The 16,518-nt window shown below is 37.6% G+C and overlaps 1 protein-coding gene across 1 annotated transcript; it reads left to right on the forward strand.

The window, feature by feature from the left end:
- The first annotated feature begins 1,367 nt into the window (after positions 1–1,367).
- On the forward strand, positions 1,368–14,664 carry si:dkey-100n23.5 (cyclic AMP receptor-like protein A). Its single transcript, XM_026913232.3, has 15 exons — positions 1,368–1,583; positions 3,962–4,014; positions 4,103–4,157; positions 6,037–6,093; positions 6,476–6,536; positions 6,702–6,789; positions 6,880–6,969; positions 7,287–7,325; positions 8,912–8,990; positions 9,415–9,462; positions 10,279–10,361; positions 10,444–10,585; positions 10,667–12,418; positions 12,849–12,941; positions 13,689–14,664. Exons 1-13 carry the CDS (start codon positions 1,488–1,490, stop codon positions 10,823–10,825), a joined length of 1,050 nt encoding a protein of 349 aa, XP_026769033.1. The 5' UTR covers positions 1,368–1,487; the 3' UTR covers positions 10,826–12,418; positions 12,849–12,941; positions 13,689–14,664.
- Positions 14,665–16,518: the final 1,854 nt, after the last annotated feature.

Genomic DNA, 16,518 nt, shown 5'->3' on the forward strand with positions numbered 1-16,518 from the left:
TAATTATTTTATGCATTTTAGTTCTTACAGGTCTTGTTTTAGAATGTTTAAAACAGATTTACAGGGCTTTTGTTTGTTAAACGAATGGATTTACATGAATAACCTGATAGGAATAACAAAGGGAACAATAGTGTTAGTTTGTGTAGGCTGCTTAAGCCCAGTATAATGAGAGTTTTTATGGGTCCTTGAGGTGAAACTAATAATTCTTTAGTCTTCATGTATTCTTTACAGAAACCTGAGAGAGAGAGAGAGAAACCCAAGAATTTTGAATTATGAAAGAGCCCTTTATTGGCTTAACTCATAATAATTCAAACATACTTTATCAGATAATTTTCCTGCTTCACAAAAAAATTTTCAGGATTAAAAGAGATAGATAGAGAAAGAGATGGAGATAGATAGATAGATAGATAGAGACACTATACGGCCAAAAGTTTGTGGACACCTGACCATCACACCAATATGTGCTTGTTGAGCATCCCATTCCACATTTATTCCCCCTTTGCTGTTGTAATAAGCTCCACTCTTCTGGGAAGGCTTTCCACTACATTTTGGAGTGTGGCTGTGGGGATTTGTGCTCATTCAGCTACAAGAGCATTAGTGAGCTCAGGCACCGATGTCAGGCGAGAAGGCTTGGGGTACAGTCGGTGTTCCAGCTCATCCCAAAGATGTTCAGTGGGGTTGAGGTCAGGACTCTCAAGTTCTCCCACACCAACCTTGGTAAACCATGTGTTCATGGAGCTCGCTTTGTGCACATGTGCATTGCCATGCTGGAACAAGTTTGGGCCTTTTACTTCCAGTGAAGGGAAATTGTAATGCTACAGCACACAAAGACATTCTATACAACTGTGTGCTTCAAATTTTGTAGGAACAGTTTGGGGAAGGACCACATATGGGTGTGATGGTCAGGTGTCCACAAATCTTTGGTCATATAGTGTAGATAGATAGATAGATAGATAAGATAGATAGATAGGTTTGTTATAAGCATGTGTATGTATGAGTAGATAATATTGGAGATATTTACATTTTAAACAATAATTTAAATAAATAATGTATACTTTAAATAAAGTACAAAGAGAAGGCAACAACAAATTGCCAATTTCTTCTTTGTTTTATGTTAAAATGTGTAGATTTGGTAGAAGTTTAAAATAGTAACTAAATCATCTAACTGTGCTGTAATGTCCTGAGGGATCCACTGAGTAGAGGCTACTAAAGGATATAATGCTCTAAAACTTCCTGCTCAGTCTTATCAGACCTTTCCGTAACTGTTGAACTAAATTGTACAAATGTTTTCCAAATGTTTTGGGAATTTCAGGCCGGAATCGGTTCCTGGGCGACTTCGCTACAGAATTAAAGCGTTTCGTGTTGTTTGTCCCTCTCCGTGCACCGTAGGAACTCATCAGTGTGGCTGGTCGCGAGCTCACATGATGATGTGCCTGAATGAAGACATCAACATAGAGCTAAACGGCTAGCTGCTAGACTGAATAAGTATGGAAAATGTGGAGAATGGACATTCAGTCGAGACAGATAAGAACAGCAGCTCCCGCTGTACCTTCTTCAGTGCAGATCCGAGTGACTATCGATGTGTGAGTAACTGAGACAGCTGGGATGAGATGAGGGCCTGGAGGGATGGAGGGATAGACAGATGGAGGGATAGACAGATGGAGGGATAGATGGCCAGTCAGCTAGCCAAATATCCAGTACACTACTGCCAGTGTTGGTGATGGACGTAGCCAGTGTCTTTTCAGCCATAATGCAGCGAAGTCAGACATTAACCCCAAGCAGAAGATGAATGTAAATGTGTGTCTGTTACAGACATGTTTAGGAGTCGACTCTTTCAGGTGAAGCTTAGAGCTGACACACATTCTCCATTTTTGTAGATGCAGGTAATGGCGTTACTCTTTGCTGTGCGGTTTACCCACAATTCTTCAGTTCAACAACCTCTTTTTAAAAACATTTTAACACTGTGTGTTTGACTGTGAGCTGTGTGTACAGGGAGGATCCTCTACACTGTATATATGTGCATGTCAGGGGTATTATTATGGGAGGTGATTATCAGTATAAATGAAAATGAATTTTCGTAACGAAGCACAGACACAGAAGATAATAATACACATGCAGGGACACGGACTGTATTTGTCAATGCACATGTGTTATGTGACGTAGTTGTAATGAAATATAGTTGTGTAGATAATGAAATATAGTTTTGTAGTTAATGAAATATAGTTTTATTCTGATCATTAGAAGGTAGAGTAAAATTTCCTGAAGCAAGTTCAAAGTATCACAATGACTGGTCAAAATATGTCAAACCTTGTTAAATCAAAACAAACAAACAAACAAACCAACAAAATGGCAGTGAGCCGAAAGAGTCGACTCTTAATGGTGAGTCGAGCCAAATGAGCTGACTCACTGAAAAGAGCGGAAGTGACATCACTGTCTCTGTTACCGCTCGGAAGCGCTCTCTCTCTCCCTCCCACAATTTTTAATTTTGCAGTTAACTAAACTTTAATGCTAAGACTCAACTTCAGTTTCACTTAGGGTTTAAGTTTAATTTTGTATTTAAACTCTAAATTTTTAATTTTGCATATTTTAAATCATCTGTGAAAAAAGAAAGAATAGGGAGGGATAAAAGTGCTGATAACGATATATTTCAAGATGAACACTTTTTACACTGCCAAATTCATCATGGCAGATACTGACACTCAGCATTACTTCCGGTTTATGGTTTTAATCAGAGTTTAAGAGTTTAATCAAGGTGCAATCAAGTGTTTAAGTGGTGGGAGACAATCTGATTTAAGAATAAAAACTACTCGATTAGCTCTACAGTGTGTTTAATAAAATCCTTGATGGTGCCACCCACCGGCTGTCTTCTTAATTTAAGTATTCATCGAGATGTATAGAGTGGAATAAAATATTTATTGCCGTGTGGAAAAGTTTGCTACAAACAAATCAGAATACCATCTCGCATATCAACACAAGATCTAACTCCAGACATGATTAGACAACAGCTGAGGCATCAATATGTACAGAATGAGTACAGAATAGTTGTACAGCTGGCGGAAGCCACTCCTCAGCAAGAGCTTGTAGATGAACTTGTCTTTCGACATTTTTGCTGCCTGAGTGGCCAGAGAGAGGGAGAGGGAAAATTCCATCATTTCTTTGGTGTTTACTCGTCTTTATAGCAACATCATTTCATAATCGTTGTTCCATAATCAGCTGAATATGGATATGGTAGAGAAGATGGCTTGTGGAGCCTGTCAGGAGTTGTTGTGTGTTTAATGTTGGTGAGACAGATTCAATATTATCCAAGTGCAGAGCTGTTAAAGCATTGGACAGTTAAGTTTTACAAGTTGACCAGAAACGAGTGAATATGGTTATAGAAAGAGCAGAAATAATTACTAAATAATAGATAAATAAGTACTCAAAATGAAGGCAAAAAACAGTGTCTCTTTATGTGGGCCAGGTGTTAAAACAGGTACAATAAAATAATCATAAAAAAGACAACTCTTATGTATTACTACGTCTCGTAGTTACACTGTAAAAAAATAAATAAATAAATAAATAAATTCTGTTATTTTTAAAATAAAATAATGCATTCGGACCAGAGTGAGTCTTTAAATGCATTTCATAGTTCTCTACCATTCTACCGTCTATATAGTTCTAGCCTGCCTGGTATTTTGGGAAAATATTTACAATACTGGCAGATTGAACTGTATCAAAAGTCCTTGCTGTAGTTTTACTCTGGTGTGGTAGATTTGTTTTTACAGAAGGTATACTGGTCAGCTTTTGCCTTAAAAATTAAACCGTGTTGTCAGTGACGTGATTTTTTAAACCTAAAGGGCTGGTTCTCGGGACAGAGGTTAGGCTCAGCGAGTTCTAATCTTCAGGTGGAAACCCACTTCAAGTGGTGACAGTTTTAATGTAATGTAAAATGTTTTTTTTTTCTTATATGTTTTCCTCACAGGATGTGATTCTTACGGTGAAGAGAGCCACTGGGGCGTTTTCTCTGGTCGCATGGTAGCTAGCACATTCAGTTTTTCTTGTTTAGTATATTTGTCTTGAGAGCTGTGGTTTCATTTGTCAATGTAATTTCTTCCCTTCACAGCATTTTTATGTTATTTGTGATATGGCTGCTGCGCCGATACAACTCCTTGGCTCAGGTAGTGTGCACGTGTCATTGCAACAGTACACTCCCAGACATCTAATGCTGTTACTAAATCTGCATTCACTCTGGCAGATGTCTTTTTGGGCTATTTTAGGGTCCTGTACACATACAGTAATTGAAAATTGAGGCTAGTAATTGGACTATCCTGTTTCTGTACTCTACAGAATAATAATTATATAATAATGATTGTTATTTAGTGATGCATTATTTAAAATTGAGATAAGTCATTTGTTTAGCCTAGAAGATTAATAAGTACAGTCCCTGCCGAAAGTGTTGGAACAGCAAGGCCAATTCTTTTGTTTTTGCTATACACTGAAGACATCTGGGTTTGAGATCAAAAGATGAATAGGAGATGATAGATCAGAATTTCAGCTTTCATTTCCTGATATTTACATATAGATGTGTTAAACAACTTAGAACATGGCACCATAGGTAGCAATCTTTAGGTGAGCAAAAGTAAAGGAACAGATAGTCAGAAAGTAAATAACACTTAATATTTAATAACATCAGTCTTCCCTTCAGGAGGTGAAATGCATGTTCAGTTGGGTGAAGGTCTGGTGATTGACTTGACCAGTCTCAAACCTTCTGCTTTTTTCTGCTGATGAAGTCCTTTGTTGAATTTGCTGTGTGCTTTGGGTCATTGTTTTGCTGCATGATGAAGTTCCTCCCAATTAGATTTCCCTGTAAATTGGCAGACAGAACATTTCTGTAGACTTCTGAATTCATTTTGCTGCTATCATCATGAGTTACATCATCAACACAGATTAGTGAGCCCGTTCCAGAAGCAGCCATGCAAGCCCAAGCCATGACATTACCTCCACCGTACTGGATAGATGGACTTGTATGTTTTGGATCATGAGCAGATCCTTTCTTTCTCCACACTTTGGTCTTTTCATCACTTTGGTAGAGGTTAATCTTGGTTCCAGAACTTCTGTGGCTCATCTCTGTATTTCTTTGATAATTTCAGCCTGGCCTTCTTATTCAAAGTTTTCTTCAAACGGAGGATTGTGATAACTCCACCCCTGCCCTGTGGTGGTTGTTGCTGATGTCACTGACTGTTGTTTTTGGGTTTTTCTTCACAGCGCTGTTGTTTTCCTTGGCCAACCTGTTCGATGTCTGGTTGTTAGTACACCCATGGTTTCTTCATTGTTCAGGACATTCCAGATTGTTGTATTGGCTGTGCTCAGTGCTTATGCAATGGCTTTGCGATTTCACCTCTTTTCTCAGCTTCAAAATGGCTTGCTTTTCTCCCATAGACAGCTTGCTGGTCTTCATGTTGGCTTATCCTTTTTAACAACAAATGGAGTTTTCACAGGCAAAATTCAGGGCTCAAACCAAGAGTAGATATTCAGAGCTTTTAACTGTTTAAACAATCAGTCTAACAGGGCACGCCTGGGCAACAAGAACCACCTGTCAGTCAAATGATTCAATATTTTTGATCACTTGAAAAATGGGTGGGTTCAAACAAAAAGTGCAATGTTCTGAGTTGTTTAACACATCTAGATATAAATAACAGGAAATGAAAGGTGAAATTCTGATCTTTGGTAATCATCCTTTAATCTCAAACCAAAATGTCTTTAGTATATAGCAAAAACAACAGAATTGGCCATGCCTTTCCAATTCTTTTGGAGGAGTCTGTATATAAAAAAAATCATATATTTAAATAACCTATTCACACAGAGGGTGTCTTTTATCAATAATTTAGTAAAGTTGTGTGTAATGTTTTTGTGGGCCAAATTGAACAAAAAAAATTCCTGGCAGATTTTCAAAACTTTTTGTAACACTGAGTTCTTTTTGAAAGAGTGATATGAAAGAAACATTTTCAGATAATATCAGTCTTCTTCACTCACTGTTCTGTTCTGTTCTGTTTACAGAAAATGATTGTCAGTCTAACTGTAGCAGCATTCTTTGACAGTGTTGCATATGTCATGGTGAGTCGCTCAGATTAATTGATGGATGAAAGCATGTATGTGTATGTGAGTGTGTGTAAGAAAGGTAAAGAAAGTACAAAATGAGAAGCAAAAGAGTGATTAAATTTTTGGGGATTTCTGGGAATTTTTCTCTCTTCTCTGCTGTTCATTTCTGCAGTGATATAACTGTATGAAGTTAAATTATTCTTTAAGCAGCTAGCACAGGCATAATTAGAATAAAGGAAGTGCATTGCAAAATTAGAAGTCATTAACTAACAACCAAAAAATTCCACATAATTTTTATCACACTTCTTTCCCTAAATCTTACTCTATGTACATTAACTTGGTCTTTTTTGAGTCAAAAATGTTTTATGTTAAATATTCCCCCTTTCTCTCTGTACAGGGAGAGTCTCATCCAGAGGGCTCTCTATGTGATTTCCAAGCCTGGTGGTTAACATATTTTGGTGAGTTTTGTGTATGGTCAGGAATGATCCTTTCTGTTGTTGTTAACCTTTCAGTCCTCAGAGGTCTGTATGTACCATGTGTTTGTTTTGTACATGTGTTTGAGACATGCCTGACTGCATTGCTTTGGGTGTATATAGTAAGTGTGTTATGGTTGTGTATTGCAGACTGGAGTGCTCTGGTCTGGGTATGCCTCATCACTCTGAATCTTTACCTGAACCTGGTCAGGGAGTTCAGAACTGAACATTATGAGATGTAAGGGACATCTGCACAGGATTACACATCTTTACTCATTTACACTTTTACATTAAATCTACATTGCAATGATTTAACGTTGTCTTTCAGACTGTACCATATTGTAGCATGGGGGGTTCCTCTTCTTATGTCCATTCTCCCCTTGGTGAAAGGGTACTATGGTCCAGCTGGAGCCTGGTGGTGAGTTACTAATAATGGAGGCAGTGATAGATCAGGTTTGGTACCATTGTTAGAGAGCCACTATTGGGCCCTTGAACGAAAATCTTAACCTTTAACTGCTCAGATATATGCCTGGTTTGGATTCTGCCAACTAATTCTGTATGTTGTAGATAAAAGCATCTACTAAATGGATATATGTAAATGTCTGAACCATTTAACTCTAGCTGCAATACTCTAGCCATTCTCATTCTGTTTTCCATGTTTTATCTTCTTTCTTTCTGTCATCAAAATTTCCTTTTCCCAAAATCTCTCTGTTTATCTGTCCCTCCATGATTTAGCTGGATCACGGATGACCATGTGGCCTGGAGATTTGGCATGTAAGTAACACCTAGTTTTGGTTTAGAATCTCATTGAGAAGTGTGTTGTGTGCTTGTGTATTCGTGGGTTGTGTCTGTCCCTCAAGGAAATATCATTTGGTGTCAGCTTAACGAGGCTTAACATCATCCACTGCTAGGCTGAAGGAGACACGTAGCTCAACCGGTTGCAGTGTTAGGAATCCTTTGCTCTCTTTTCTGTGTTTCTGTTTTTCTCGGTGAAAGGTTGTCAAACAGAAACCTTTTGGTAGCATTTATCACTGCATGTCAGTGATTATCTCAGGGATAGGGCAGGTAGGAACACTTGGACACTTTTATCAAACATGAGTTGAGTAAGCTCAGCGAGTTTTTCAAGCCAGACTTCTGGCTGTCACTAGAGGGGTTGGGCATTTTCTTCACCAGTGTGGCCTGTTTTCATAGGAAGTGGACATTTGACTGACATTTACCACTGCCTAACTACAAACCACTGTTTTTGCATGACATGAAGGGAAAGCTGATTGTGAAAATGGTGCTATAATAAAAATGGACCCACTGCTATAGCTTTACTATAGTTTATTATAGTTTAGATAGCTTATTCTCTCAATCCAGACTTCACAGGATGCCATGAATCACACAAGCTTTTTTTAATCCAGTGACTATTTTTTGCTCTGAAAAGCTTGTCACTTTCATTACATTTAAAAGTTTGTATACCCATCAGATAAAAACCAGAACTGCATACACACAGGTAGTATCAATCAGCAAGATTGTAACTGACATGATTCTGATGTGTGGCTGCCTAAAGGTGGCCGAAGGTGGGCAGCTCGTTCCACCGTTGCACAACCACAAATGAACACTGTCTGGTTTTAGTAAAATGCAGTGGTGGTGTCATCTGCAGTGGTCTTAATAAGCTGGTGGGTCAGACAGCAGAAGGTTGCAGAAATTATGATCCATGAGATGATGTGTGCCTGGATGAATACCTGTGTGGCATATTCTGTCAGCTACAGTCTGATCTTCCTGATATTACACAGAATCTACAGGTTTGAATATTGCCACAGTGTGTTCTGTGAAGGCAAGGTCAGAAAGGTCACTCACAAAAGGGTCAGTAGGATTCTGTCCATATTTTTTCTCATTAGGCTGAATTTTATGTGTAATTCCCACTTACTAGGCAGCTCTCCCCTGTCATATGGCAACTATTAACCGGAGGGTGAAGGCTATCACGTGCTTCCTTTGAGACGTGATTTGAACTGCTGCTTATGCTGTGTCACAGGGCAGCATAACACACTCGGAGGAAAGTGCTATGTGACCATACATGAGCTCACAGACACCCACGATTGGCTAGTGTTGCTGTGGTTGACAGAGGAGAGAGAGCATACCATCCCTCATACCCAGACGGTTGCTTGGTTTTGCTTGCCTCCAATTTTGCTCCCAGCCTTTGTTGGGATTCCAGTTTTGTGTGTAATTTTGTTTTTGTTTAATGAGTGTGTGCACTTTGGTATGTCTGAGGGTTTTTTTAAGCTTTTAAAGTGTTTGTAGCTATTGAGTGTCATATAGTTCTCTGTTAGTTGATGGTTCTTTTGTATAGCTTTTCATCCACTTCCTTTTCTATGCAGATGGTACATCCCGCTCTTCACCCTCATCTTCATCATGATCTGCTGTTATGTACGAATCATTTGTGTGGCCAATAAGAGGGTGAGTTACAGTCAAAGTCCCACACACAACCACCAAATGAAACCGACATGATGCAACAGCTGAGATGAAGCTGGTTTGAGCTTGGTTGCTTCTTCGAAGCATTCCAAGGTGTCGCAGTGCTATGAAATACAGCCCCGCCACAGTTGTCAAACCCACACACACCTTGGGTTATTCGTCTTCTGTTGTCGCGCTGATGCCCAAGGGAAGGGCTGATCATCCAGAGGGCAGCATACCAGATTCTAAAACGTTCTGCTGAATCATGATTTCTACATGAACACATACACCCATGCATGACCATATGCACATTGATATTTAAGTGATCTCGTTGTAGAGGATGTAATTTGTTTCATTATTAACTAGACAAGATACATTGGAATTTATTTTAGATACCCATGATACCAATGATTTTATATTTTATTCATAGATGCAGTCCTGGTTTGGCACCTTTAACCCAGAGAGGGAGAGGAGGAAGGTGAGTCTGTGTTGTAAGTCTAAAACAATAACATGGTTTTATTATTGCTAAAATAATATCATAGTTTTTCCATGGGTTATTTATATAGTTGTTGCAACAGTGACTGACCCTATGTTCACAGTAACAAGTGACAAAGCAACAGACGACCATTCATTTGCTATGTACGTGCATGACACAGCGATGATTTTAGCAACAGCACCACAAGCAACATTTGACATAAGATTTTCTGTGCAAATTATGTATGACATGTTAAAGTTCAAACAAAGCCAAACACTTGGCTTGAATGATTCCTTGGAGCAGTCCGATGGCTTGTGTGGTCTGATGTTTCTACCTGCAGTTACTTTGCATTTACTGGAAGATGAACTCATAACCCTGGAGTCATCTTATTGTCATGTACTGCGACATATATATTGTCTTAAATGCATATTATAAGGAAAAGTAATGCTTGGAAGAAAGTAACGGAGATTAGATACTCTGATAGAGTATGTAGCTAGTAAAGATAGCTTGCTTTGCAAATCTGAATCTAATTTATCTATGAAGAATCTATGAAGCCTAGCATTTAACATGTCAATCAAACAACCAGTTTTCACACTGATTAGTGCATTATTTGTTTGCGTTTCACTACTATAGGTTATACATTTTGGTTACTAGAACTTCTCACTGGAGTTTAAAAAAAGCTGCGCAGTGCACATCTGCATGTAACAACAGTAGTGGTCGCAAAATGTCCACAAGAGATAAACTACAAGTGACACGTGTGGCTTGCTGCTTGCTAGTGTGACCGTAGCATGAGTCAGTCTCCACCTCTCTTTCGTTTAGATGTCTCTAGTTGAGGAAATCCGACCTCTGAAATGGTATCCCTCAGTATATCTGCTGGTCTCAATCTTCCCACTCTTAAATCGGTAAGCATGCATAAACACATGGATTGATAACAGAGAATATGCTTGATGTTGCATTTTTAATAGATGTATTGTGTGCCTGTAGGCTTCATAATGCTGTGTATCCTGAGGAGCCTGTGTTCTCCCTCACGCTCCTACATGTGCTCAGTGCTCCTCTGCACGGCCTGGCAAATGCATTTGTTTTTAGCAAGGACACCTGGAGTCAGCTCAGCAATACTGGAATCAAAGTAAGGAAAAACACACACACACACACTCAAGTACATCTATGCTGACACACATTAATGCTCATGGTGTATAATATGTTCCAGCTGGCCCTTCAGTCTCGACTGTGTGACAGCACCAGGATCGGAGAGTATCACCCAGCCAGCGTGAGATACACAGTAGCACTCGAGTCGGAGTCGGACGATGATGATAACAATGTCCTCTTCTATAGTCCTGACATGAGCTTGAAGGACAGAGGACCCTGATTATGTGTGTGTGTGTGTGTGTGTGTGTGTGTGTGTGTGTGATAGCACATTACAGTTCACACTCCTTGCCTTTAAAGGATGTGCAGCTCTTCCATTTCTCCTGTTGCTGTGTTGTGCTAAATAAAAATGATACAGAAAAAATAACTGTTTTTACAGTCAGAAAACTCCCCTTTTCAACTTAAGGAAATGCTGAAATAAGTGAATTCAGTATATTATTGTCCATCTTGTAAATGCAATGCAAGGTGAGCACTTTAAGTTAATATCCTCAGTATTGATAGCTTTATTTGTTTGAGAGTTGCTTTGCTTTCAGTGTTGTTTTGTACAGAGTTTTTAAAAAATATTATCTTCAGCTGTACAGTTTGTGTACTTGGACTTGGTATGTTTTTGGTGTTCATTTGACAATGGTTTATTATTATTTATGAAAATGTACAGAGTGTCTGCTATATTTTTGTACTGTTTTCATATCATTTAAATTAAAAATGTTAACACATACTGATGTTTATAGTGTATATCTGTGTCTTTTTGTGCCTTTGTTGGGATTATCCCACTTCACCATGGCTTCAGGTAGTTAGAACTCATTTGGATAGAGTTCATGTGCACAAGGCGGCTTTTGGACTCCAGGGTTGTGGCTTCGATCATGAGCGTGGGTTAGGATCTGTGTGGAGTTTAACATTTCAGATACATGGATTGTTCTTTGAAAATTGCCCCTAAGTGTGATTAAGTGTGTGAATATATGTGTAATGCCCTGCAATTGACTGTCATCCCATCCATGGTGTGTCCTTGTCTTGCATCCATTCCCCATGCATAAGCTCCAGATCCTTTATGACCGTGATCAGGATAAAGCGGTTACTGAAGATGAATGATTTATAATGTACACACTAGAATCATGGGTGGCACAGTGGTGCGGTTTGGCTACTCTAAATTGCCACTAGGTGTGAATGTATATGTATGCATGGTGCCCTTTGATGGACTGGCATCCCATCCAGGGTGTACTCCCGCCTTACGCCCAGTGTTCCCGGGACAGATGAACAAATGGGCACTTGGAATCAGATGAGTCTGATTATGAACAACTCATTCTCTTACAGCCTCTGAAAGACTTAATACAGACTGAAACACATGGGAGGTTATACTGTAGACAACAAGCTAGGCATGACGCAGCGATATTCAGAGGCGTTGCCAAACCCTGCCATCTTGTGGACACGTTCTGTATTGAACATGTTTATTACATAAGAATTGTAAATTAACAAAACGACATGCTTTACATCTGACAGTCTCTGTGGCTTATTTATTTAGTTAGTTATTACAAAGCTTTAGACAGCTGCGTATATAAAAGTGCGAAACAGCTTATGTTTTTGAAGTTTTAAAGGAGAAACCTCCTGATTGGCTGTGTTGCAGCTCGTGCCCTATCGCGATTGGCTGTCTGGAAAGCTATCGTGACGCAGTTCAGTTCCATAACAAAGGTGTCGACAACACGGAAGCAAACAAAGACCATAACGTAGAGTCAAAACAAGAGACAAGTGTATATCTCTCTCTTTTTAATATATATCTGTATATATCTATCTGTCTCCATAATGGTATGACTTCTGATAAAAGGTGAGCCTCATTTATTTCATTTTATTTTTAATTTTTATTTTATTCCATAATTATTTAAATTAAGAATTATTAAATCAAATAATCAATTATTTAATAAATATATTAAAAATATTGACCAGCCTTTAAAAATAGATAGATAGTTAGATGCATTTCATAGTTAGACTGATACAGTACATGGAGTCTAATCAGAATATTTGTGGTGTATTTTTTATTTTTAATACAATAGAATGACATTATATTAAAAATAATAAATAATAAAAAATAAATTAAAAAAAATACCCTGAGTGGACACAAATTATTAAGAATGCGGGATCTAATACTGTAAGCTGTTTTAACCAAAATTAACAATGGTGTTCCTGCTACCTGTTATACAATATCAGTGTTTATATGTAATAATGTGTGTGTGTGTGTGTGTGATCTGCTCTGTCAGCCGGTGCCTACGTGGTGCGGAAGATCTCCTCCGCTGTCCGAGGGGAGGAGCAAAAAGACCAGCCTGTCCTCACACCATGTAGCCTGGCACAAGGTGGGATCTCCTCAAGTTTCAAGCTGTTGTGTAACTAATGTATATAGTCACATCACGTGACCTGGCAATGACTCATGATGATACTCAGGATGTAGTATGGCCTACAGGGAGCAGAACAAGGGCAGACACTGTTGATCTCGAATTTGATAGGCATACATCTACAGTGCAGTTATGTTCGATCTATTTAGATAAAACAGGTTTCCTGGAAATATATAGACTAGTTTAAAAAAAATATATGTAAAATTGATAAACTGTCATGGAAATACTACTAAAGTCATGGAAAAATAAGGTTCTTCTGGTAAGCTACTGAAATTTCATATTTTAGAATATTTATTATAGTTGACAATGCATATATTCTATATAAAAAATACAAGATGAGAGGGAAATTGATGATTACTACCTATATTCTATCATCCATTACTTTTATTTTACCAGGAGAATCTGTTTTGCCAAGTGGACAAGCCAGCCATAGTTTTGGGATCATTTATGGATCTAGATGTGTCCATCTCTTGTTTTCATACAATCTTTGTTCATATTTTACTTGGTTCTTTATTGTCATTGATCTATAACAATGAGACTATCTCACTTGTAATGTGTGTGTGTGTGTGTGTGTGTTTCAGTCACTATTGTTTGGTGTTGACTTTAACATTGACACACACATGAGTCTAAGATGCAACAGCTGTCAAAAGTTTAGGAACTCTGAAGATAGTAATAGAGTAACTGAGGTATTATGTGTTTGTGTTTCAGCTAATAAGCGTCAGAGTCGGAAGCGGTTAACAGCGGAGGAGGCGTCATCTCCAGACCTGGATGATGGCGCAGTGTGTGTGCCTTCCACAGACACTGCAGTGAAGAAACATGGTTCCTGAGGTTAAAGGTCACGCTGGTGCATTAGTGGGTGCTAGACAGTAAAGCTACATCCCTTGATTAACAAAACAACTTGATCCTCAACTTTAGCTAACTCAGATTCAAGTTGCATAGTTGTACTAATAGTACTAAATATTTATTCCAGAATAATACTACATACTGACAGTCAAGTTTTTGAAAACCTGGAGTTCTTCTTTGTAATTAAGGTACTTTGTAATTATTTACTAACTGGCTGATCACAGACCCTAAGGGGACTCTAAAATTAGTGCTTGATACTGTATTTGTTGTATTCTACAAGTGCCTAATTAGAATGATCAAGATCTGAGAATTTCCCAATTATATCTAGATTGTTTCCAATAAAATACAAACATTTACATTTCACTTATTAGCTATTCATTAATAAAATTTAAAATAAAAACATAAAAGTAAGACCAAACCTTTTAATATAAGGTACTCAAAAACCTCTGACTGGCAATAAACTGATACTGATATTATATTACTTTAGAACACATTAATGGAAAAAACAAACTTGATTAATGCCCTTTATTGACCCAGTTTGCCCTGCGTGACTGATGGATGTTAGACAGTGCCTCTCTCTCTCTCTCTCTCTCTCTCTCTCTCAGCTGTAATGTGTGAAGGTCTGTTCATCAACCTCTGATTCAGGGACTGTTCAGATCTGAAGTTTTTCTTACAGCTGTAATATTTATATTGAATGATTTCTTAACAAACATTGCCTATTGAATGTATACACATCACTTGGCATTTTACAGTGAATCCTGTTAAAATGAGTAGGGTTTAGATTGTGTATAACATCACATTTTCATACAGTGGATGAAAAATAAAATTGCTTTAAATCAGAGTGTTTTGTATTTTGAAGTGATTATTACTGTAATGAGCTCAGTGTCAGTGATAATTTGCATGGGATGTGTTCACTGTTTAGCTTGTGGAAAGACCAAATAACCAAGTGTCATTACCTAAATAAGACTTTTCAGACTTTTTTTAAAAATTTTTTTTAGCAGAGTCGTATTTACATCTGGAAAGTTTCACTATGAGACCTGATAATGATGCAAATGAGTTTATGAGTAATAAAAGCAGTGTGTACATTATTTTAATATATTATGAAAGTTTTAATATCAACAAAATCCAGCTGATCCAATCAGCTTATTTCTGCGAGTGAATCTCCTGTGTGAAGCTCACTGATTTAATTCCTCCTTTTTTAATATATTTTTTTTTAAAGAACCAGTTGCCATATCTATGGTGAGGTAGGAAATGTAATTCACATTATATCAGTTTCTAAAGATGCATGGCTCACCCTTTAGTCAACACTGACTGAAAAACATTTTGATGACATGTTTGGTAATTTATGACACATATTGTACTTTCATTATACAATATGACACATTAATTGTATGTAAGCCTAAATGTAGGCCTACATTCATCCTCAATGACATATAAAAACATTGTTTATTATAGCATACTTATTATTGTCGCATACTGTTTCATGGCATCAATATTTGAAGAAATCCTGCAAATCCATCGACATTATTTTATGAAGTAAAATGTTAATAAAAATATATTAAAATGTAGGCCTAAGTAACATTCTACTAATTTCTTACAGCAATAACTACAGTAAGTTTAGAATATCTTCAATATTTTCCAAAACTTTATAACAAATCTTTTCTAAAATTCAATATGAACAGATAATAGTAAAATAGGATAGAACAGATAATTAAAACCTGCAGTAGAAAACCACCACTAAAATGTAAGTAATGTATTGTGTAAGTAATGTGTAATTCATTTCTTGCAGTAGCAGCAACACAGGATTTTTAAAAAGTAAACATCAGTTTAAAATTACATGAGCACAGTACACTAAGTAAAAATCTCTGCATACTAAGTAGCAGACTTAAGTAATGTTCTATATTTCCTAGTCTACCTTATTCCCCTGCTTTTTAAGATATTTCACAAAAAACATCAAATAAATGTATCATTTAACCATAGTTGTGTAGTGTTTCATGCATCCATTCATGCATCTATTATATCTTTTCACTTTTCCTCTCTCCACTTATTGTATTTTAAGGCAGTTCCAATTTACCCTCACTCATTCACTTTCTGTAACTACCTTATCCTGATCAGGGATGCAGTGGATCCAGAGCCTATCCCGGGAACACACTCTGGATGGGACACCAGTACGTCGCACGGCACCATGCACACACATTCACATACTCATTCACACCTAGGAGCAATTTATCTTAAACAGTCCATCTACTGGCATGTTTGTGAGAGGTGGGAGGAAACCGGTGAACCGGGAGGAAACCCACACAGACATGGGGAGAACACAGAAACCACACAGACATTCCCCCAAGCTCAGGATGGATCTCAGGACCCTGGAGCTGTGAGGCAGTGAAGCTACTCACTGCCTCACCACGCTGCCCAGTTACCAAAGCATGTTTGGTAATTTGAGACATTTTGAAAATGATTGAAAAATAAATAAATAAATAAATAAAGTGTTGCTGTAGTACATCTTATGTATATATGCATCATAAATATGTGAAATATATTAATTGTGACAGTTTTACATCCTTATAAAAAATAGCCAATTAAAGCATATATCATTTTTCCTACTTCAATATTTTTGGGGTCAACTTCCTGTTTGATGCTGACAACACCCACTTATATGATGTCATATCAAATAAGTCATTATTTCTATCAAACT

This window comes from Pangasianodon hypophthalmus, chromosome 5, assembly GCF_027358585.1.
Source record: "Pangasianodon hypophthalmus isolate fPanHyp1 chromosome 5, fPanHyp1.pri, whole genome shotgun sequence".
Taxonomy (NCBI): Eukaryota; Metazoa; Chordata; class Actinopteri; order Siluriformes; family Pangasiidae; genus Pangasianodon; species Pangasianodon hypophthalmus.

Excerpts from the sequence above, each read along its gene's own strand:
- si:dkey-100n23.5 (XM_026913232.3), top strand. The coding sequence starts at position 1,488 with ATGGAAAATGTGGAGAATGGACATTCAGTCGAGACAGATAAGAACAGC. Across the intron at positions 9,463-10,278 it reads CAGAGAGGGAGAGGAGGAAG|ATGTCTCTAGTTGAGGAAAT; the intron begins GTGAGTCTGTGT and ends TCTTTCGTTTAG. Across the intron at positions 10,586-10,666 it reads TCAGCAATACTGGAATCAAA|CTGGCCCTTCAGTCTCGACT; the intron begins GTAAGGAAAAAC and ends AATATGTTCCAG.